Source organism: Zalophus californianus, chromosome 1 (genome assembly GCF_009762305.2).
Source record: "Zalophus californianus isolate mZalCal1 chromosome 1, mZalCal1.pri.v2, whole genome shotgun sequence".
Lineage (NCBI taxonomy): Eukaryota > Metazoa > Chordata > Mammalia > Carnivora > Otariidae > Zalophus > Zalophus californianus.
Window position 1 is genome coordinate 20552274 of NC_045595.1, and position 22707 is coordinate 20574980.

Genomic DNA, 22707 nt, shown 5'->3' on the forward strand with positions numbered 1-22707 from the left:
GTCGCGCCGCGAGCGCCCGCCCAGCCGCTCTCCCCCCGCGCCTCGCGGGGCCCCTAGCCCCTGCGCTCTCTGCCCGCCAGGGCCGCTCGCCCGGCGCCTCCGCCGAGCCCCGCTCCACCCCAGTCCCCGCGCTGCCCGGCTCCGGCTCGGATCTCTCGGAACCCGGGCTTCGACCCTCCGCCCGGCCCGGTTCCCGGCTCTCCTCGCTTCTTGCGCCATCCATCCCCGCGCTGGGCTTTCGTCCACCAAGACCCGCGCCCCTCAGCCACCCACAGCTTCCGCGAGGCCCGGCCCTTGTCCGCCCCGGACAGGTTACCGGACAGGCTGGAGGAGGGGCCTGAGAGCGGTGTGATTCCCGTGCACCCCGCCCCGCCATTCCCCCCAAAGCTACCCCCAGAATGCCTTTTTGGGGCTAGGGTCGCAAGGGCCGCGGCGCAGTTGTGTACTCTGCTAGAGAATGGGAGGAGTTGGACGGTCCCCAAGCCCTCTCCTTCCCCCACCGTACCCCCCAGGGAGCCGATCTACCTCCCCCCCCCCCCCCCCCCCCCCCCCCCGGTAATCGGCTCAGCCTGGTCCCACTGACCTCCACCTCCCCCCACAGCTGAGTCTCTTGGCACCTGTGTGTGTGTGTGTGTGTGTGTGTGTGTGTGGGTGGGTGGGGAGGGGAATCCAATCTCCCTTCCCCTCCATCTGGCCGGGTGGACAAAGGGCAGGGGGACCATCTGGTCCCGCCAGGGTGGGGGAAGGGCCCACAGTGCCGGTCCCCAGGGGCGGGGGGAGGAGCGGCGCTCCAGAGACAGTGAGAGCCTGCGGGGTCTAATTGCATCACTTTATTTCACCGACCTCCACTCTCCAGTCTCTGTCTCCCCAACCCCCAAACCTCAGAGCAGGAAACAAGCTTGGCTGAGCAGATCCAGGCCTAATAACCTGGGGAGGTGTGGAGCACGCAGAAAGAGGGGGCAAAGCAGGGAGATCAGAGGTTCCAAAGTGTGGCCCTCACCTTTTGGGCAGCAGCTCTGGGCTGGGGCCAGCTGCAACTTGTGGTGAATGGAGTTCAGGGCTGGCCACTCCTAAACCTGGCAGAGGGCCTCCTGCAAGGGCTGGCCCCTAGGGTCCCCACCTTCCTGGACAGTGGGGTTCTGCATGGTTGGGAGGGTGCATGTGCCCATGTGAATGCTTGTGTGAGAGCACAAGAATGCATGTGTGTGAATGCATGCAATGCAAAGCTGTAGGTGACAGTGTGCATGTCAGTCCAGAGTTGCCTGTACCTGTGTGGTTGCTCCCAAGTGAAGGGTCACATCTGGGAACATGGATGGCTCTAAATGTGTAAGCATGTATGTGGGCATGGATGTATCTGTGGTCTAAGAAGCAGGAGTAGGAGGTTTGAGTGCCCTGGAGGGCAGCTGAAGGAAAAGGAGGGAGGCAGGCTGGGGAGGCTGCACAGGGCAGAGTAAGGGGTGTGAGCGAACAGGAAAGCCTATAGGAGAAGCTCATCTAATGGATTACCCTCCACCAGATTACGTCTCTTGCTTCCTGAGGTTTTTCCTCTTGGTTTCACCTCCTTAGTCTGTCACTGCAAGAGAAAGAGGAAGAGGAAAAGACAGACCCTAGAGACAAGAACCCAGATAGACAGAAACACACCTGTTGCATGTACATGATGAGCAGGAACCCATGGAGGAAGAAAGGAGACAGAGAGAGCCCAAGGCAGGCCAGCAGCCAGCCCCATCAGCAGGGCTGGGTCTCATGCTAGCCCCTGCAGGAAATCCAGCAGCCCTGTGTGCCACTCCTCAGGTTTGTCGAGGTAGCAGGGGTGCCCTGCCCCCTCCATGACCAACACCCGGTGGTTGGGCAGCTGCTTCAGGTGCTCAAAGCTGGTCAGACCCATGGGGTCCTGGTCTCCATATACTATAAGAGTTGAGGTCTAGAGAAACGAAAGGGAAACAGTAAACAGGGATCTGCCACACCAGCCCCAACCTCCTAGAGGTCAGGTCTAGTGCTACCACCACTTCAGTCTCTCCCTGGGGCCACCCCAAATGAGGGGGAGAGATAAGCTGGCCCAGTGGGTGATCCAAGAGGCCCCAGTCCTGAGGGACAGAGGCATGGATTTTTGTCTGCCCCAGCACATGGTTTAGCGCAGGCCAAGGCACGGTAATCTGCTGCTAAGTAAACCAACAGGGCAGCGTTTGGTAGTTTAGCTCCCCCCAGAAGCCACCCCTTGGTTACTCTGCCCTGAGTTGAGGAAAGGCCCCAGGATGGACACTTTCTTGCTCATGGCAGGGGCATCTCAGCCTCCCACACAGGGATACCTTCACACTGGCATAGTCCGCAGCACTGATCTTGTCAGTGCAGATGGGGGCCACTGGCACATAGCCCCGGAGCTGGGAGCCAGGGGCCGTGAGGAAGGGCAGGGAGTACATGCCACTCAACGATGGGCTGATCACAGCTGGAGAGCCCAGGTCCAACGCATCCACCACAGCTGCCAGGAAGCTGCTGGGGACCAGCTCCCCGATAGGGGCAGGGGCTACTGCTTCCTTGGAGCGCCCCAGGCCTGCAGGGATTCAGGTGTGAGAAAGACAAGGGCATTGAGTGGGAAAATGGAAGAGACAGTCCCTTCCTCCAGGAAGCCCTCCTAGGTCAATCTCTCTGTGCCAGGTTCCAGCAGCACACAGCGTGCCCAAGTTTATTCCTACAGCAGCCTAGATTTGTCATATCTTTGGCAAGCATGAGGCATTTCCCTCTATGTCTGTGCCCATCTCTCCCAGCCCTAGAGTGTCCTGGAAAGGATCAGGCTCCGAAGTCCAACACAGCTGGGGCCAAGTCTCAATTTTCCACTTAACTATCTATGTGGCCTTAGGAAAGTCTCCTCACCCCTCTCTTGGCTGCTCATTTTCCCCATCTGTTAAAGGAGACAAAAAAGTATCTGCCATTTCAGATTGTGGTGAATTAACTGCTTAAGAGGCACCTGTTCCAGGGCTGGCAAGGTGGACAGTGGCTGAGGAGCTGGCTCTGCACATGTACCTCCCCTCCAGTTAGTCAGGCCCCACCTTCCCCAAAAAGATCAAGACCTTCACCTGGAAGATCAGTCCAACCCACTGTCCGAACCAATCCCATCTGGGCCCGGAGGCCCACACTTGGGCACTGAAACCATGTCAGCCATGGCCTGTGAGGGGTAGCAGGTCAGTTATAGGGTCATACTTGGCTCCATGGGTTGGGGACTACCAGTCTGGGCTGGGGCTGCCCCTCCCCTACTCCAGAACCCAGTTCAGGGCTTTGTAGGCTTTGTACCTGGGATCATGACTGCAGGCTCAGCCACCCACCAGGCCCTGCCCCGCCCCCACATGTGTCAGGAGACTGTCTCACTCCTTAGGGCTTCCAACACAGCCTATGGTCATGGCTCTGTCAAAAGATTTTAATTCCACTTGTCTGAGCACCAATTCTTAGGTGTTGGGTACTGGCCACATATGCACATTATCTCAGTCCATTCTCACTAGAGCTAACCCCCAAAATCTGCATCTCCCTTCACAGATGAGGAAACAGAGGCTCAGAGGCACTGAGACACCGCCCTGGGCAACCTGGTTAGAAGCAGCTGGACAGTGTCCAGACCACATCCAGATCGAGACCAGAGAAACTGGAAGGCCCTTGCCGAGGGTACTGCACCCTGTCAAGCTTGGAGGCGCCTAGCCTGGCTAGGTCCTCCCAGTGCCCCAGCGCCCTGTCCCCCAGTGAGGCCCCCACAACCCCAGTCCAGAAGCCTGCCCCGGAAGTACCTGGCAGGTCCATGGCCACAGCCCGGTAGCCAGCCTGAGCCAGCCTGTGCAGCGTGCCCAGGTTCTGCCAGGTCTCGGAGGAGAAGCGGATGCCATGCAACAGCAGAACTGAGAAGCAGGCAGCCTGCCCACCGCCTGGCCGAGCCTCTCGGAAGAAGAGGCTCTGGCGCTGCACCTGGATGGTGCCCTCATGAAGCTCCACTTCTGCCATCCCTGCTGCTGTACTGGTGCAGCACCTGTGGTTCAAGGCCAGACTGATAAGGAGCCACAGAACCCCCTGCCCAGATGGGACAGAGAGGCTGCCACAGAGAGGGCAGGGGTCCCTCCGGGAGCAGCAAGGAGGCCTCCAGGAGGCTACCGGAACTCTCCACGTGCTTTCAAATGAGGAAGGCAGAGGTGTTACTTATGCCTCTGCCACTCAACTGTATGGCACTGGGCCTCAGTTTCCTCTTCTGAAATAAGGGGCAATAAAACCTACCTCAAGAATTAATGAGTTAAAAAAAAAAGAATTGACAAGTGAGGGTGCCTGCCCTTAGAACTCAATACATGCAGCTCCCATTATGATTATCGTCCTCACTGTTAATTCTTCTTTTCTACAAACGGGGATAATACAATAGTACTCAGCTCCTAGGTGGTGGATGGGATTAAGTGAGCTCACGCATGTACCACGCTGGACACCGCTCCTAGCACATAGCACAGTAAGTGCTCCGTCGACAGTACGTAGCTCTTTTGCTTATCGACCTTTCTCTTCAAGGCACTGTTACAGTTTGTAGGTTGGCCCCGCAGGCCGGAGGGGGTCGGGATTGTAGTTAAAAAACCCATTTCCCGGAGGCGGAAGCCGGAACGCAGAGCTGGGAAAGGCTTTGGAGTTCCGGCCCTCAAGGAATGCGGAGTACCCAGCGCGCTGCCCGCTGGGGCCCAACGCTCTGACGCACGGTCATCGGCGCCGCGGCGGCTCGCTCGGTCCCCTCCGCCGACCTCGGTTCTGGCTCGCTGGGCCCGGTAAGGCGCACGCGGAAAGTGGCGGGGGGGGGGGCAGACCCGAGAAGGGGACCTGGGGAGCCGAGATGGGGAGGGGAGGAACTTGGGCTGGGTGGGGGTGGGATCTCACTGGACAGAAGACGAGAGGGTCGGGGGGTGCAGGGCCGGTACCTGGGGAGCTGCGTAGGCTCGCGCAGATAAGAGGCAGGCGAGTGCTGGCGGCGTCTGGGGTCCGGGGCAGGGAAGCGGGGAAGTGGCCCGGCCGAGGGCGGAGACCAGGCCGTGCTACGGAACGCCCTCTTGTGGCCGCAAGCCGTCGCAGGGCCAGTCGCTGCCGCTAGATCTTTCTTGTCACAGCGGCCTCGGTTTCCCCAAGCCCCTCGGCCCCATGTGCTCCAAGCACCCGACTGCGTGCGGCCGCAGCAGGCCGCCCCAGATGCACATGATGCGGCTTGCGGAGAAGGGTTCGTGGGGTCTCATTCCTGCTGCTCCCTCCTCCTCCCCACCCTGCCCAGGCCCAGGGTTGTGCACAGGCACGCAGTGAAGCCAGACAGCTTTGAGTGCGAGGTTCTGCCAAAGTCCAGCCAGGTGACCTCGACCGTTTTCACAGCGTCTCCGAGCCTATTTCCTGGCCTGTAGAATGGGTGTGATGTTGCCTATTTGGCAGGGTGTCTGTAACAGAGGGAGTCCTGCGTGCCCTGCGCTGCCTTCCTGTACCCAGCCTAGCTGCCACTCCTGGCCTTGGCCACACATCGCCGACCAGGATAGGTGCCAAAAAGAGCAGTGAAGGAGGCACAGGCCACCCTGGGCTGTGACTGAGTGTGTGCGCCTGTGTATTTGTAGGGGTTGGGGAAGCGGTTGGACTGAGACCTGGAGTTGCCAAGTGACAATAATATCTGACATTAAACAGCGACGCCTCCTCTCCAGACACTGTGCTAAGCCTTGACCCATCTTTTGTGGTCCTCAAGACACTCCTTATCCTTAACCCTCTGTACAGACGAGGGACTGACCCACCGTAGAGATGGTCTGGTGGGGAGAAGCCGGTGGCTCTCCCCTGGCCTTCGGGCTGAGAACAATCCGGAAAATCTGGTTAGTGGGCCGGGCCTACGTGCTTTCCGGGCGCCGCCTGGAGCACCCCCTGCGTGGGTTTAGGAGGCGCGGGGCCTGCGACTGCGGACTGCGCAAGCGCGCCTCCTTGGCTGCGCGCCCCGCCGCCTAGTCCCCGCAGCAGCCTGCAGAGCGGCAGAGGCAGCGCAATGGTCGCGGCGCTGTTTGGCTGCTGGTTCCGTGTGGGCGGGGCCCGCCCTGGGGTGTCCGGCCCGGTCATGCCGGTCGGCCCGGTGAGTGTCCCCGGGGAGTGAAGACTGCAGGGTGCGCGGGGGCGGGCCATCCTGGCTCCGCCCCTTGCCCGCGGAGCCCTGGGGCAGAGTCCCGTGGGAATGGCTAGGCGCCAGTGTGCTTGTGTTGGTGTGTTGTGTGTGCGCTCAGGCGTTTGCGTGCGTTCTGCGGGGTCAGGATGTGTGTCGATGTGCTGTCTGTCTGTTTCTACGCGCCTACGTTGGGGGGGGGTGTCGGTCTGTCTGTACGCTTGTCTGTATGCTATGTGTATTTCTGTGTACATGTGATTTTGAGGGTGTGTATCTACCTGTGCGTGTGTATTTCTGAGGCTATTATGTGTGTCTTTTTGCCTGTACATGTGTGTTTTAGGATTGTGTATATGACTGTGTGCTGGAAATTTGAGGGTCAGCATGATTTTGAAAGCGTGTATGTGTCTGTCCGTCTGCCTTCCTGATGGCTGACTGCCTGATTTTGAGGGTATGTATTTCAAGGGATCCGTTGCTCACAGTTCAAGCAGGGCTGCCTGTACCCGCCGTGCCAGGAATAGCTTGTGCAGAAGAAAAGTATGTGGGGACAAGACTCGATGTTTGTGTGCACGTGTGTACACCTGTGTGTCATTGTCCACACGTATGCCAAGGACCTAAGTTGGGTACAGCTTCCCTGACCGCACGCCTTCTCTGGTATCTGTAGCGAATGCTGGGTTGCTGGCTAGCTGCCCACCACCGTGGTCTAGTGCGCCAGCTGCCCAGGTTGCCAAGGCAACGGCCAAAGTCCCGCCTCTCCCTTGCAGCAGGCTCCCCATAAGGAGAAGTCCGCAGGGATTCTCCCACTGTTGGGAGCCTAGGCTCATGCCCAGTGGGAGGTTGCTGTTCGTGGTCAGAAGGAAGAGAAGAGCGGCCTCTTCCTCCATTCAGCTCCTGGCTCTCCATCAGCACCGGAGGGGCTGCCACTGCCCACCCACCCCAGGACTGGGAACCTGGGGGTGGGGGCTCGGGAAACATCCCCAAAGCTCCCAGGAAAGGAGGGTGGTGCCCAGTATGGGTTTCCAGCTGGGCCAGCACCCCAGTTGGCACTCCATAAAGATGTGTTTACTGGAATCTGGGAATAAGGCAGGTGTACTCAGTCTAGGCCCAAGAAATCACAGGAGAGCCCTGGGTCAAGTCCACTGTATTCCTGAAATACCACAGGAAACTTGAGAGGGCTGATGCAAAGTGATCCTTTTCCCCATTTTACTGACAAGCTGAAGACACACAGCCAGGAAGTGGCAAAGCAGAGTCTCAAAGCCAGGGCTAACTGGGTCCTGGGTCCTGATGTCTGTTGTCTGGACAGGCAAAGGACCCAGACTACAGGAGTCCATGAAGCAGGTCATGAAGCTGAGGGGGTGGGGCGAGCATTCATCTCTCCAACCTCCATTTCTAGGTGTACCATGCCCCTCCCTGGCCCCATTCATTCCCCTCAGCCTTTCTCCATCCCAGATACTCTCCACGAACCCTCCTCCCACTTAATATCAGCTGAGATAGAGCATTGAATATTTCCATCAATTGGAAAACACATTCTGATTTGAGCACTCTTACATGCAATGTGATTAAAAAAGAAGAACCATTTCCAAACATGCTGTCAGTGGGATGAGGCTTTACACATAGTCTTTCACTTTTGATGATTCTCACTACTCTGTCCACCAGCAAGGCTCCAGTTCGTCCCTCACCTCCCAGCCCCATGGTTTCTTCCTTGGCAAGCTCAGCGTAGCCTGGTGGTTAGCAGCCCAGCTCTGGGTTCAAATCCCAGTTCCTTTACTTGCTATTCTGCATTTTGGGCAAAAGAATTTACCTCTCTGAGCCTGTTTCCTCATCTGTAAGAGAACTCTAATCATATCTGCTCCCAATTGTTCCTGTGTGGATTCGTGAGCCCTCGTATGTGAAGGGCCAGACACAGGATCTGGCTCTCATAAGCACCTGATGAACGGAAGCGGTTTTAGCTGGCACAATGATGATGGTGGTCATTGAGCATGCTGTGTTTCCAGGGACATCTCAGATGCTCCTTCTCAGGCTGCAGGGTATCTGAGCCCCTGCCCCAGCATGTGTGGAGCAGTTGGATGTGAACCCTGCTCAGAGCAGGAGAAAGAGCAAGGGCTGAGTTGTTCCTCTGCTGGGGGCTTCTGGGGGGGGGGGTTGGGGATGGGGTCCAGGGGACCTGGTGGGGACACAGCCCCAGGCTCTTCTTCCTCTCCTCTCCTCCAGACTGTGGTGCAGACCTCCATGAGCCGGTCCCAGGTAGCCCTGCTGGGCCTGGGCCTGCTGCTCATGCTGCTACTGTACGTGGGGCTGCCAGGCCCCCCTGAGCAGACCTCCTGGCTCTGGGGAGGCCCCAATGTCACAGTCCTGGCTGGTCTCACCCCTGGCAACTCCCCCATCTTTTACCGCGAGGTGCTGCCACTCCACCGGGCACACAGGTGGGTGCTGACCTCAGGGTGCAGTGGAAGGCCTAGGTCCAAGGAGAGTCCCTGTGTGGGACCCCAGCTCAACTCAGGGTGCTCAGGGCCTGGGAGGGCAGTGGGAGAAGCCTGGAAAGAAAGAATGGCGGGCCACTTCCAGACCCCAAGGACACACACTCCCCTGTGTGCCCACAGGGTGGAGGTGGTGCTACTCCACGGAAAGGCCTTTAACTCCCACACGTGGGAGCAGCTGGGCACACTGCAGCTGCTGGCGCAGAGGGGCTACCGGGCCGTGGCCCTTGACCTCCCAGGTGAGAGCCCCCACTCCAGGGTCTAGGGAGGCAACATTCAGCAGGTACAAGGGGCAGCTTCCCAGGGGAGGACGTGGAGGGGAGAAAAGCTTTAAGGTATGGCTGGGTTGGGGGGGCGGATTTGGACCTCAATGTCTGGACAAGCCATGGTAGGTCGCAACACAAGATGGCAATACTAAAAGGTCTGTGTCTTTATTTTCTGCCTTGAAAACTGGAATGTGGACTGTTGCATGTCACATAGCAAATAGAAACGTGACTCACTCCACAAGTGCTTGCACAGAGAGATCTCACTGGTCATTTTATGACAAACTAGGTAGCTTTTCGGTTTTGTAGCTATGCGAATGATTTATGCTATCATTCTTGTCTTTAAAACTCAAGCAAGAATGACGCCCTCAGAGACCCGTGCCGCATTTCTCTCCCAGCAGTTTGGGGGTGCCCAACCCCCTCGGGGCATTTCCATATATAGAAAGACAGACAATACGCAGGATTGTGCGGTGAGGTTAGAAACATGACTGGTGTCCCGTCTGCTTAGCAGATCTCTCTGCAGCTTGGTTTTTCTCCCCCTACACCACCTCTCATAGAGCGGGCCAGTCAATATGAATCTCCCTCTCTCTGCACTGTGTGCCATCAGAAGGATAGACAGGTTTGATCTGCCCGTTCCTCCACTGATGGATATGTAAGTTGAGTTTTCAGCATCTGTGGAAATGCTTGAGGTATGAAGCTGAAGCAACTTTGGACATGTTTCTTTGAGCATGGAGGCAATAATTTCTGTAGGGTAGCTACCAAGGATAATTGATGGGTCAAAGGATGCACATTTTTTAAGTGTTGACAAATATTGCCTTACCCTCCAAAAATCCTACATGGATTTATACTCCCATCAGTCATGGATGAAAGTGCCCATTTCCCCACATCTTCCCCAACACTGCATATTGTCAATCTTTTTAGTTTTGCCACTCTAATGAATGAAAGATGCTTTTCTAGCAGACCTATCCCATTACAAAAAAGAGCTTCTGGGAAGTTTGGGGGTAGCGCTGCCATGTGCCTCTGCTATTTCCCCCACTGTGGTGGGCAGGATGTCCTGGGTTCCTTTCCAGCCTCCCTCAGCTGGTGCCTCCTGCTGTTCCCAGGTTTTGGGAACTCGGCACCTTCCAAGGAGGCAAGCACAGAGGCAGGGCGGGCGGAGCTGCTGGAGCGAGTGCTGCGAGACCTGGAGGTGCACAATGCCGTATTGGTGAGCCCCTCTCTGAGTGGCCGCTACGCCCTGCCCTTCTTGATCCGAGGCCACCACCACCTGCGTGGATTTGTGCCCATTGCACCCGCCTCCACCCAGAACTACACCCAGGAACAATTCTGGGCCGTGAAGGTACTGGAAGGATGGTTTCCAAAGGTCCAGCTTCCTATCCCTGGCTTGAGTCATGGGGGGAAAGGACTCAGGTCTCACTTGGAGGACGCATGGCCTCATCTGGATAGAAAGAGATGGGGTGTTTGGGAAAGATGTCCTAAGGAGGTAGCTAGAGGGTCAGTCCCCGTCAGACCCCAGAGTCACAGCCCCTTGCCTTGCTCTGCAGACCCCGACTCTCATCCTGTATGGGGAGCTGGACCGTATCCTGGCTCGGGAGTCGCTGCGGCAGCTCCGCCACCTGCCCAACCACTCTGTGGTGAAGCTGCGTGATGCAGGCCACGCCTGCTACCTCCACAAGCCGCAAGACTTCCACCTTGTCCTCCTTGCCTTCCTTGACCACCTGCCTTGAGTTCACCCACTGACCAGGCCCCAGGCCTGGCCTGAGCTTGGAGAGTCTGGACCAGTGCCCTACCAGGGAGGCAGCCCCTGGGATTGGAGGGTGGAGGCCAGAGGGCCAGGCCCAGTCGGGACCTCTCATTTCATCTCACAGGCACAATAAAAAAACACATTTTTTTGTCATGCCCGGGGAGTGGCAGGTCCTGTTTCCTGGCGTTGCAGCAGGTGGGGTAGGAGTGAGAGGCAAGTCCGGGGCTGCTTTGGGGCTGGGAGCTGGAGGGAGGCTTCAGCAGCCTGGGATGGTCTACTTCCTAGCTGGCTGCCCTCACCACTCTGTGACTCAGTTTCCTCACCTGTAAAATGTGCATGATGGTAATACCTGGCTCAAAATGTGGTTTTAGAATTGACTCAGTCTGGGTAAATGGAGCACTTGGCCTCACAGGACTTGAGGGGGGTCAGGGCGAGCGGGTGTTACTACTGCTGTGTGACCACTGGAGTTGGTGGGAAGTCCAGGGTCTGGCAGTTGAGCCAGTGAGTCAGGAATGCAGGACCTATGGCCGAAGGGAGCAGGATGTGTAGGGACGGAAGTGGGGAATGTGATTTAGCAATTAACATAGCATTGGTGGTGAACTGCCAAGCCTGCTTGCCCCTGGTATGTATGGGTCAGCAAGCAGACCAGACTTAAACCCCAGGAGGGTGGGACAAACCCCCCCGCCTTACCCTCCCCTCCCAGCCTGCCTCCTCTGGGCACAGAGGTTGAAGTTTTCAGCTCTGCTTCTCCCCACGCCGACTCAGCCCCTGTAGCAGGGGGCAGAACTGGCTGAGAGTACAAAGGGCAACCAGGCACAGAAGTGGGCAGCTACAACCGTGTGCAGCCTGGGGGTGGCCAGGGGGACACCTGTGCCTCTTTATCCCCCCTCCTCCGGTGGCCGCGGGAGAGCCAGGGAGCCTGGCACAGGGTCAGCCAAAAGTATGCCACATGTGTGCTTTTGTGCCATCCCCCCCCCCCCGACACGGTCATACAGCCTCATGGTGACCTTCACCGTGACATCCTCTGTCATACAGACGCTGCCACACCTGGCCACCATCTCACACTTGTCACACGCGCGGTCATACACGCTGAGACACACTGTTGGATTAGCTCCCACAGCGGCACATTTGCACGATCTCACACGAAGTCACCATGTGCCCCTCTGCCCGTTTATCCTCTGCTCCTGGCACATGTCCAGGCGTCCGCTCTGACACCGCTCTGTGCCCCGCCAGCGACAGTATCCTGTGGGTACAGGGACCAGCCAGCCTCCTAGAACTTGCAGTCTGAGGGGACAGATATTGACCAATAACCTCTCCACACGGGGGTCTGAGGCGGTCAGGGAGGACCTCCCTGAGGAGCTGAGACACGGAAAGGGGAGAAGTCAGAGACACGCGGGAGGGGGTGGGGGCGCAGGCAGGGGCCAGCTCTGGCAGGACTTTGCAGCGCTGTACCCCAAGAGTGAAGGGCGCCCGAGGGGGCAGACGCAGCCTCTCGTGTCAAGGGTCTGCTCTCCTCTCTTCCCGCCCAATCTGGAGGTTGCAGGAGGTAGAGCCCTCCGGGGGGCGGGACCACCCGGAGCTCGCAGCCCAGGCCTGCGGGGCGGGGCCTGCGGAGCGGGACCCGGGCTGCGGGGGCGGGGCCCGCCGCCGGGGCCGAGCAGGCGGCGGCGGTGGCTGCGCGGGAGAGGGATCCCGTAACCCGAGAGGAGGCTGGAACCTGGGGCGGGCGGAGACGACCTCGCCGTCGCCGCCCCAGAGACGATGGGTGGCCCTAACTCGCAGTCTTCGGCCCCGCCCCGCGATCCGGTCCGGCCACGTGGTGGGCGGACCGGGGGCGGTTCTGAGCCCTCGACCTCGCAGGACCCCTGAGCCCTGGCCATAGTCCGGGGCGGGCGCTGAGAGGCAAGCGCGGGCCCAAGACCAGCGGAGAGCGAGGTGGGACCCCGGAGAGGGTAAAGGGATCTGGGGTTACATGGCATAAAATCCGGGCAGTTGGGAGAATTTTTTTGAGGAGGGTAGGGAGAGTCAGTGTCAGGGTTCAGACCGGGCTCCCCTACTCTCTAGCTGTCGCTGAACCTCTCAGCCTCAGCTTTCTCCTCTGGAAAGTAGGCATACAGAGGCACGAACTTCCTGGGGCTTTTTGGCCGATTCAATACGGAAATGTGTTGAAAGCGGCCAGCACAGCTCCTAAAACAGAATGGGGGCTCCGAAACGGGGTGTCTTCTCCCTGTGGGACGTACGGGGAACCGCCCTGGGGAAGGGCCGTGGGTAGGTGGAGACCACTGGGCCTCAGCGGCTGGGAGGGGTAGGTAGCCACTCGCTTTGCCCCTAGATCACCACGCGCAGCGCCATGGCCAGCGAGGGTCGCGAGGGCGAGCACCCGTCCGTGACACTCTTCCGCCAGTACCTGCGCATCCGCACCGTCCAGCCCAAGCCCGACTACGGTGAGAACGCGGCCGTTCCAGGGCCTGCGGTGGGGTCCCGGGGCGGGGACTGCTCTACATCAGACTCCAACCACTGCCACCTAGCTGAGCCCCACTCTGCTGCCCCAACTGGCACCTCCACGCCTCTAGCCATTCCCCAGGCCAGCCGACTGCTCAGCAGCCCCTCCAGGCTGTGTTGCACCCAGAGTTACTTCTGGTGGCTGGTTAAGGAACAACTTCACCTCACTGCCCGGGGTTTGAGGAGGGGGAGGGGAGACCAGACAGCCTCAAGGAAGAAGCTCCAGAAGCCTACTGGGGCAGGACAAAGACCACAGCCCTTAGGGACTCAGCCTTGGTGGCTGGGAATGGTGGACATGGGTGCAAACCCCTGCCCTGATTTACCAGGGGGGAGACATCAGGTGAATCTCATGCTGCTGCACCAGTTTTCCCATCCCTAAGGAAGAGAGCCATCACTCCTGTTTCTAACTATGAACTTCCCACCTGACCTTCCACAAAGGGTCACTGACTGGCCAAAGATACATTCTTCCTTGGAGACAGAAATGCAGGGGTCCTCGAGCAATGTGGAATTGCACCGAGGAGGCAGCAGCCCCTTTCAGGGTTGGCTTCCCTCTCTGGATGTACCCCCAGCTCTGCCTGGGCCAGTGGGACAGGTGGGTAGGCAGAAGCAGCCCCAAGACTCTCCGTGTCCCCAGGCGCTGCCGTGGCCTTCCTTGAAGAGAGAGCCCGCCAGCTGGGCCTAGGCTGTCAGAAAGTGGAGGTGAGCCTGGGGCCTGGCATGGGGAGGGGAGGTGGCCCCGGGGCACCTCCTCACCTCCTGGTCCTCTCCAGGTGGCACCTGGCCATGTGGTGACCATTCTGACGTGGCCAGGCACCAACCCCAGACTCTCCTCCATCTTACTCAACTCCCACACTGATGTGGTGCCTGTCTTCAAGGTGTGTGGGGCGCAGGGATCGGTGCAGGCCTTGGGGTACACAAAGATGATGCAGACCCCCCCATGGGACCCCAGGGAGCCTCGGGGGCTTGTCCTGAAACTGACTCCCGATCTCTTAGGACACTACTCCGTTTAAGCAGCCTTTGCCCGGTGGTCCATTCTGTGCCCAGGGTGGGGGTGGAGGTGGGAGCAGAGATGAGGGATTGCAGTCAGCTGCCCTCTTCAGCCCTCTTCACCACCCCACTTGTCACCCCCACCCTAGGGTAGGCTTCTAGAGCAGGGCAGAGTAGATTAATGACTAAATTTGGGGCTTGGGTCCCTCTTCTCATCTCTGCCCCAGGAACACTGGAGTCATGACCCCTTTGAGGCCTTCAAGGATGCTGAGGGCTACATCTATGCCAGGGGTGCCCAGGACATGAAGTGTGTCAGCATCCAGTGAGTGTCCTCCATTTCCTGTCCCCCACAATGTCCCTACTGGCCCATTGAATTGACCCAGGGCCTGGGGTGGGTGTGATTGGAGAACCTCAAGGCCAAGGAACATCCTGACCCCCTTATCTCGGACAGCAATTAGCACCATTACATGGTAGAGTGAAGGACAGAGACTTCCCAGAGTCCCCTGCCAGGCTGTGGCAGAACAGGCCGCAGGGGCCCAGGGCTCCAGCCTGCCCGCCCAAGCATCTGGTGGCTCCCCGAGCCCTGGCTTACACCCTGTCATTGCCCCTCAGGTACCTGGAGGCTGTGAGGAGGCTGAAGGCTGAGGGCCACCATTTCCCCAGAACCATCCACATGACCTTTGTGCCAGGTAGGAGTGGCTTGGGGAGGGACACTTTCAGGGAGCAGGAGGATATGGTGGCAGGGGCAGCTCCTTCATCTCATGTCCCTGCTGCTTTTACAGATGAGGAGGTTGGAGGTCACCAAGGCATGGAGCTGTTTGTGCAGCGGCCCGAGTTCCAGGCCCTGAGGGCTGGCTTCGCCCTGGATGAAGGTGAGCAGGGTGGCAGGCCCCTGAGCGGCCAGTAGGGGATATGGAGGCTGCTAGTGGCTGGGCCACTCTACCCTCTGAATCCCTTTTCCCTCCCCAGGCCTGGCCAACCCCACTGATGCCTTCACTGTCTTTTACAGTGAGCGGAGCCCCTGGTGTGAGTATGGGCTTGGAGGGAGGGTGTCACTGTGTGGTGGGGTGCTAAGCCAGAAGGGGCAGCCTACGAAGAGTCATGCAGCAGGTCGGGGCCCGAGTAGGCCTTGAACCCAGAGCCTCTGCCTCCCAGCCCCTTCCTACCTGGGCTTCTCCTTCCTGAGCTTCTGAGGGTAGCCCCCCATGGGCAGAAACCAGCTCTCCACCGTGCGTTCTAAGGGAGACCACCCTGCTGGAGGAGCTTGGGATGAGGCAAAGACCAGGGCCCACCCCCAGGCTGATCACTTTTCCAGCCCCTCCCATGCTGAAGACGCCCCCTTCTCCCTCTTCTCCCAGGGGTGCGGGTCTCGAGCACCGGGAAGCCAGGCCACAGCTCATGCTTCATCGAGGACACAGCAGCGGAGAAGCTGGTGCGTGGCACACGGGGAGGGAGTTTGGGAATTCCTGAGGCTCTAGCCTGGGGCCACTCTCACATCCGACCTCGCACTCTCCTAGCACAAGGTCGTGAGCTCAATCCTGGCTTTCCGGGAGAAGGAGCGGCAGAGGTGAGGCAGCCTGGGAAAGAGGATGGGGGTCTGGGCGGCCAGCCCTGCAAGAGAGAAGGGAGGCTCTTTATCTGTTGCTCCCCCTGCTGCCCCTGCCCCGTCCCCCCACCGCAGGCTGCAGTCAAACCCCCACCTGAAGGCAGGGGCTGTGACCTCCGTGAACCTGACCAAGTTAGAGGGCGGCGTGGCTTATAACGTGGTACCTGCTACTATGAGCGCCAGCTTTGACTTCCGTGTGGCACCGGATGTGGACCTGAAGGTGCCAGCTCCACCTGGGTTTGGGGCAGGGAGCCGGCTTCTCAGTCCTAGGCTGGAGGCTCAGGGAGAGCCTGAGAGGTCAGCTCATCTCCCTTCTCACAGGCTTTCGAGGAGCAGCTGCAGGGCTGGTGCCGGGCAGCTGGTGAGGGGGTCACCTTTGAGTTTGCTCAGGTATCAGCCGGGACCTACGGTCGGGAGCTGTGGGAGCAGGGGAGACTGGGCTTGCTGGGTGTGTGCCACCGTGGCAGTGGGTGCTCAGTGTGCCTGCATACGTCTGGACATTTCTTTAGCTACAAGGGACACATTTTGTTCACCAACAGGCATTCGTTGTGGAGGCCACTGTTGGGTGCTGGGGATACCGTAGGAGTAAAGTGAGACACAGTTCATGGCCTCATAGTCCTTACGGCATGAAGAGACAAATAGACCTGAATTAAACATTAATATAATATTACTTTTATATAAGTATGAACACACTTGGTTCAGGAAAAGGTGGGACCCTGTACTCTGAGAACCTGTAACAAGTAGTTGGCCAGTCTGAGAGGTCTGGGAGAGCCATTTTGAGGAAGAGGCCTATGATGCGAAAGCTGGACAGGAAGTAAGTAGATGAAGGGCAGGGCGAAGTCCCAGACCTGTGGCCTGTAAGGGACTGAAAGAGGGCCTGTGGCTGGACTGGCCAGCTGGCTCTCTGGGTAGGTGGGTGGAAGCCGGGGTGGCGGGTGGGGGGAATGGGTGTGTGCCTGTGCCAGGCACTGACAGGCCTGTGAAGGATAGGGCAAGCTGTCCAGGCCCTGTCGTGCTCCTGCTACCCCTCCCCTCCTTCCAGAAGTGGACGGAGTCCCGAATGACATCTATTGATGACTCAGACCCCTGGTGGGCAGCATTTAGCGGGGTCTGCAAGGACATGTGAGCACCCTGGCCTGCCTTCTCTTCCCCTTTCCTCTCTCCTCCTGCCTCCCTTCCATCTTCCTTCACCCTTTCCATGCTCCCCTTGCGCTCTCCCCTCCCTGCCTCCTCATTCACCAGGCTTTTGCCTCCGCAGGAACCTCACGCTGGAGCCAGAGATCTTCCCTGCTGCCACGGATAGCCGCTACCTCCGTGTGGTGAGCTGCTTGCAGTGGGTGGGCAGGGGGTGGGCGGTCCTGGTTGCTGGCTTTCCTCCTGATGGCTTCTCCTTGTCCCCTGCAGGTGGGGGTCCCCGCGCTGGGCTTCTCACCCATGAACCGCACACCTGTACTGCTGCACGACCACGATGAGCGGCTGCATGAGGCCGTGTTCCTCCGTGGGATTGACATATACACGCGGCTGCTGCCTGCCCTGGCCAGTGTGCCTGCCCTGCCCAGTGACGGCTGAGTCCCAGGAGCGTCCACCGGACCAGTGTCAAGGACCCCTCCCCCCCCCGCCCAACAATAAAGTCTGCGTGTGGACAGAGGCCAGTTCTGAAGTACTAAGAGCAAGGACGTTCATGGAGCAGGGATTCTGTCATTTCTCTGGGGACATGCAATTCCCACCCCCGTTTCACAGATGAGAAAACTGAGCCTGGCTCTGGGTGCCTCCCACTACCCCATGCTGCTGTGTCTCTCCACACAGCACACTCATCCAGTACCACCCAGCCATGTCTGTGCCCAGCGCCAAGGGACCATAGTTCCTCTTCTCAGTGGCCACTAAGCCTTTATCTGACTTATAAGGTCGGGGACACCACTCTGAGGAGGAAACCAAAGCAAAGATCTCAGGGAAACACTTCTGGCTTTCTGGGAACACACTCAGGATCCTGAGACAGGACTACAGCTAGAGGCCAGCTGGGCCATGCCAGATGTGGGGCAGGTAGGAGAGCTTGCAAGCCATGGCTGCTAGCATGTTCATCTTAGGGTCCCTACACCCTGGGCAGGGATCAGTGTGTGCTGAGTGAGGCTTCAGTCTGTCAGCCCTGCTAGGTAGGGGGCTCCAGGCAGGACCGAGAGTCACTATGGCCTGATTGCTGAGCTTGCTCCTCTAGCTCATCTGATCTAGTCCTGTTTGGACCTCCACAGGCATGGGATGAGAGACAGGGAGGGCTGGGTTTTGAAGTTCTTGTGGCCAGAGGGAAGTCCACAGCCTGGTTCTGTGGCCTGCAGGCTTAGTCCCGATAGTACTAACCCCTGCTCGTGCAATTCTGCCAAGGAGCCAGGACTTTGGCCAGCTCTATCTGCTTTGAGCCCTCCCAGCAGCCCCTGGATGCAGGTTTCACTGAGCCCCTTTAGCAGCTCTGCTAGAATAGCTTGCCCAAAACCACATAGCTTGTAGGTAATGGGAGTCAAGATTTGAGACTCAAAAACTAGGGACACAAGGGAGGCTCTGGGTGGGAGCTGGAGGCTGACAGCAACCTGGTTGTGACCTTAAGTAAGCCTATTTGAAGCCCCTGACCTGGGGTCTGGCCTCCCCCTTCAGATGAAAGGAGTCTTCACGCCCTGTCCTGGCCTAGAACACAAGCCTCACTGGAAGCCACCTGACCTGATGACCTCAGGCTGGGCCAAAGTACCTTCAGGACATAAAACCTGTTCCTGGTCCCTTTCAAGACCCCATCTATCTGACACCCGCTGGTAATGGACAGTTGGCCCCCCAGAGCATGCCAAGATCAGAGTCATGAGCTAGCAGCCCAGCCCTGGTTGGGCAAACTTTCTGGGGTCCTGCATGGGCTGCCTGGGTCCCAATGCTACTTACATCCCAGAGCTCCATGATCTCAAACAAATTTCCTTCCCTGTGAAACAAAGAGAATACCTACTTCAGAGGAAGAGGGACCATTTATCATGGGATGTACCTGTTGCCTCTTTAAGATTTGAGAGCAAGCGTGTGTGCGCATGCCATGTGGAGGGGGTGGCGAGGGGCAGAGGGAGAGAGAGAAGCAAACTCCCTCCGGAGCACGGAGACCAACTCAGGGCTTGATCCCACAACCCTGAGATCATGACCTGAGCCTGAAATCAAGAGTAAAAACCAAGAGTCTGGATGCTTAATCGACTAAGCCACCCAGGTGCTCTAGGAAGTGCAACCCTTTTGGAACCTCCCAAGTGCCAAGGTTGGTCCACAAGTTACACGACAACCATACTCAAGACTAGTTTCAAAGACTGCATGACCAGGAACGGTGACATGCTTGGCAGCTTCTACAGAAAGCCTCCACAATGCCTATGACCACTATACCACTTGCCTCACTAGCTGCTCTAACTTTGCAGAGGAGGAAGCAGCTGATCCAGGAGGCACAGTAAGGTCCGGCCCAGCTTTATCAATAAGGCAGTGCCACCACTGCCCTGCATCCCGGGGCCCCCAGCACAACCCAGAGTGATGGATGCTGGCTGTGTACACTGGACCGCCTCAGGCCGGAGTGCAGAACTCAGCAGGGTCCTTCTCTTTATCCCCGGGATAAACTTCAAGACTTATCAGGATATTTGGGAATTCTCCTTCCTCGCCAGACTAACCAATCCAGCAGGCTATGTGCCCCAGCCCCCCTAAGGCTCTCCACCATGTCTTTCACTAGGTCCCTTTCTTGTACTCCAGGGCCCCATTTCCCCCGACTCCCACCCATACCCCAGTCTGTGGACCACAGACACAGGCCAACTGACAGAGCCTGCCACAGGTTTATTTGTACAAAGAGCAAAGGAGGACACCAGCCCCGTGCAGATAGAAGCCCTGGGGTCACACCAGTCCTGTCCTCACCCTGACAGACACAAGCCTCTACACTGGAGCCTTTGTGGGGGCCTGGGCACCTTTGGGAGCCGGAGCTGCAGCAGGAGCTGGAGCCGGAGCCGGAGCCGGAGCCACAGCCTGGGCCTTGGTTTGAGCCTTGGCCTTGGCCTTTGGCCGGCAGAGCCTGAGACCCTTGGCAATGCGGGCACGAGCACGTTTCCCGAGCTTGGGGTGAGCGATGTAGGCAAGTCGATTGAGCTTGCGGCTGCCGCCCTTTGGGATCTTGGGCTTGACCTCCTTGGGCTTGACGAGGGCCTTGATAGCCTCTGCACGTGCACTCATGGCCTTGGCGTTGTTGGCCTGCATCTTCTTCAGGCCCTTCTTGTTGTGCTTCTTGGCAAAGCGCATGTTCCTCAAGAACTTGGGGTCTACCTGGAAGGCAAGGAAAGGTACAGGCTGTAAGTGCAGCATGTGGGGCCCCAAGCCACCGCTGGTGGCCCTCTCCATAGCTGCACCAGGAGACTATTGGGGGCATAGACAGCATCAAGTCAAACTTAAATGCTCAAATACACACCCCTTACAAACTACCTGCAAAGAAACATGTGCTACAACCCCCAAAGCCACCACTCTACCCTGCTAATGCTACATACAGACCATATTTTCAGGGCTTTATGCCCAGAGCCCAACTGAGCTCAAAGGCCAAGCGCAGAAGGAAAGAACAAATGAAGGCTGTCCCAACAGCCAGGTTTGCAGGGCTGAGGTTTTCCTGAAACCCCTCAGGGCCATCCCCACCTCTTTAAAGGAAGGTGTCAGTTAAGCACCAAGCCTGGTCCAACAGATACACAGCAAATGAGGTTGAAAAAGAGACGAAGATGGGGAAACCGCGGTTCAGAGATTTAATGGTTCATTCCACAGACCAGAGACCAAGGGCACAGGGGACAGACAGGACCCCGTTCTCTTGCTTAGACCCTCCAGCCTCAGCCTTCTCAGCTGAGAACTCCTTGGCACAGCAAGGAAAGCTGCCCCCAAGCCCTGCATGAGGTCAGATCAAGGCCACAGGCTGGTGGAATACAAGGCTCTCACAGGGTACCTGGTACACAAAGGTAAGGCCACTTCTCTCCTTAAGTGTTCTGGATAAGCAAGGGGGACAAACTACCCTCCCGAGGCAGGTTACACCTGACTAGGGAGTTACAATCTGGGCTGGGAAAAGCCAAGCAAAGGTTTATTATGGCTTTGGCAGAACGTGAAGTCCAGGCAAAAGCTGGCTGGAGAGAAAAACTGTGGGCTTTGGTGGTCCGGGCCAAGACGCGGGAGTCGCTGCTCAGGCAGATGCTGAAGCCGGAGAGAGATACAGGAGATGCTCTAGCTGTGCAACGGGGGCCAAACGGACACCCTCCTCACTCACCCCCTTAAGAGATTCGTATCTTTGTGACCGGGGTTTCTTGATGCCATTTCTGTGCCATTTTCGTGCTGCGGGGAAGCAAAGGTGTTAGACCAAACGAGACTTGCTCTAGTAAGACCACACATCACGGCTGGCCAGCCTGGGAAAACCATTATTTCCCAGAGCAGGTCTTCTCGAGAGAGGGAATAGCCCTTATCCCTGAATGCAAAGCACTGTGGGCATCTCAAGAGGACCCCTGGCTTCTTAAAACTATAACCCGGAGGTCATCCTGGCCGAAAACAAAGCCAGCCCCAGGCCCAGAGTGTCCCCAATCCTTGTCAGGGTCTAAAGTGAGACGGAGGCGGGGCCGGGGGAACTTACACTGGTTGTGCGTGGTGTGGTTCTTAGACTTGGCCATGTCTGCACCTGGGGGAGGAGAGTGGAGATCAGGGCTGGGGGCTCGCCAGGCTGGCTGGGCCTCTCACTGCCGCCCTGATCTGGAAGGACGTGGGGCCAGAAGCCAGAATGAAGCTGCAGCACAGGGGCCCCGTATCTGCGGCCTCCATCGGCCTCCACTTACTCAGCACGACCCCACGCCGGTCCCGGCCTCCCGAACTCGGGTAAGAGGGCCCTGGAACCAACCCGCCCTCACCAGACTGCGCTCTACCCCAAATCCGAGTTCTCCCTCTCCCATCCACTCCTTGAGAACCCACAAGCACCACCCGCGCCCTCCGCTCCCCAGAGCCATGCAGCCGGCCTCTCTGTCCTTCCCGGTTTTGCGTCCGGCCGCCGGCTAGGAGGCGCGGATGGTTCCAGATACCGCGCGGCCAATTCTCACCGAAGACCGCGGCTCCCGAAGCACCTCGGACCGGAAGAGAAAGAGAAAGAGGAAAGCCGCGGTGCAGCACGGGAAATAGGGTCGTCGAGGCCGGAAGGTACTTCTGGAAAAGTTTCCCCCAGCGCCGGGAAGAAAGGTTCCGAAGCCCGGGAGGGTATAAGTCGGAAGCGAAGGCGGTGTTATGGGCCTGGCCCTGCTTTCTGCAGGTTTTACGTACGCTTATTCCTCATGGACCAAGCTCTTGGGACCCAGTTTTCGTGAAAGGTCCCGAAGACGAAGGGAGTCTTTGAGGGATGCATGCTAGGCAAGGAATGACAGACTCGTGCTCTTGAAAAGTACCCTTGGGGGCACCTGGGGGCCTCAGTCGTTAAGCGTCTGCCTTGGGCTCAGGGCATGATCCCGAGGTCCTGGGATTGAGCCCCGCATCGGGCTCCCTGCTCCTGCTCAGCAGGGAGCCTGCTTCTCCGTCTACCCCTCCCCCCTGTTCGTGATCTCTCTCTCTCAAATAAATAAAATCTTAAAAACAAAACAAGCATTCATGCTTGGCAGGAAAGAAAAAAAGCCCATGGGTTTGGAGAGAAGTGAATGATAGGGAGGGAGTTGCCAGGGTTAGGGGAGGCAGAGTTTATTTCCAAAGCAAGGGAAGGCCTTTGAAGACTTTCAATGACAAGATCTGCCTTGTGTCTTTGACAACGCCCTCAGCCCCCACTGCTGTGTGGAGACTGAACTGTGTGTGTGGCGGGGGGAGAGTTGTCGGGAGGCAAGGTCTAACTCACTTTGGATGTCCAATAGGCGTATCACATTTAATGCATCTAAACAGAAACATCTGGATCACTGGCCTCCTCAAAACAAAGCAATAAAAGCCCTGTCCCTCCCAACCTTCCCCATTTCTGTGAACAGTACCAGCATTCACCCAGATGTTCA

The 22707-nt window shown here is 58.1% G+C and overlaps 3 protein-coding genes across 7 annotated transcripts; 1 reads left to right on the forward strand and 2 right to left on the reverse strand.

The window, feature by feature from the left end:
• Positions 1–815: 815 nt before the first annotated feature.
• On the reverse strand, positions 816–5102 carry ABHD14B (abhydrolase domain containing 14B). The gene is made up of 4 exons (XM_027584996.2): positions 4920–5102; positions 3768–4003; positions 2307–2548; positions 816–1921 (listed from the first exon to the last, which is right to left on the reverse strand). The coding sequence occupies exons 2-4, from the start codon at positions 3976–3978 to the stop codon at positions 1742–1744; spliced, it is 633 nt and encodes a 210-aa protein (XP_027440797.1). The 5' UTR covers positions 3979–4003; positions 4920–5102; the 3' UTR covers positions 816–1741.
• On the forward strand, positions 4633–18609 carry LOC113917280 (aminoacylase-1). Of its 5 annotated transcripts, none has more exons than XM_027584993.1 (15): positions 4633–4769; positions 12929–13040; positions 13733–13797; positions 13869–13973; positions 14313–14407; positions 14698–14774; positions 14868–14957; positions 15055–15111; positions 15444–15517; positions 15603–15652; positions 15767–15911; positions 16013–16081; positions 16734–16813; positions 16950–17010; positions 17096–18608. In XM_027584993.1, exons 2-15 carry the CDS (start codon positions 12947–12949, stop codon positions 17258–17260), a joined length of 1227 nt encoding a protein of 408 aa, XP_027440794.1. In that variant the 5' UTR covers positions 4633–4769; positions 12929–12946; the 3' UTR covers positions 17261–18608. The 5 variants fall into 5 exon arrangements, with proteins under 5 accessions (XP_027440794.1, XP_027440796.1, XP_027440792.1 ...); XM_027584991.1 differs by lacking the exon at positions 4633–4769 and adding an exon at positions 5972–6088 and having other exon boundaries at positions 17096–18609; XM_027584992.1 differs by lacking the exon at positions 4633–4769 and adding an exon at positions 12273–12531.
• An 887-nt stretch (positions 18610–19496) lies between these two features.
• RPL29 (ribosomal protein L29) lies at positions 19497–21844 on the reverse strand. The gene is made up of 4 exons (XM_027586788.1): positions 21784–21844; positions 21327–21371; positions 20970–21034; positions 19497–19996 (listed from the first exon to the last, which is right to left on the reverse strand). The coding sequence occupies exons 2-4, from the start codon at positions 21361–21363 to the stop codon at positions 19613–19615; spliced, it is 486 nt and encodes a 161-aa protein (XP_027442589.1). The 5' UTR covers positions 21364–21371; positions 21784–21844; the 3' UTR covers positions 19497–19612.
• Positions 21845–22707: the final 863 nt, after the last annotated feature.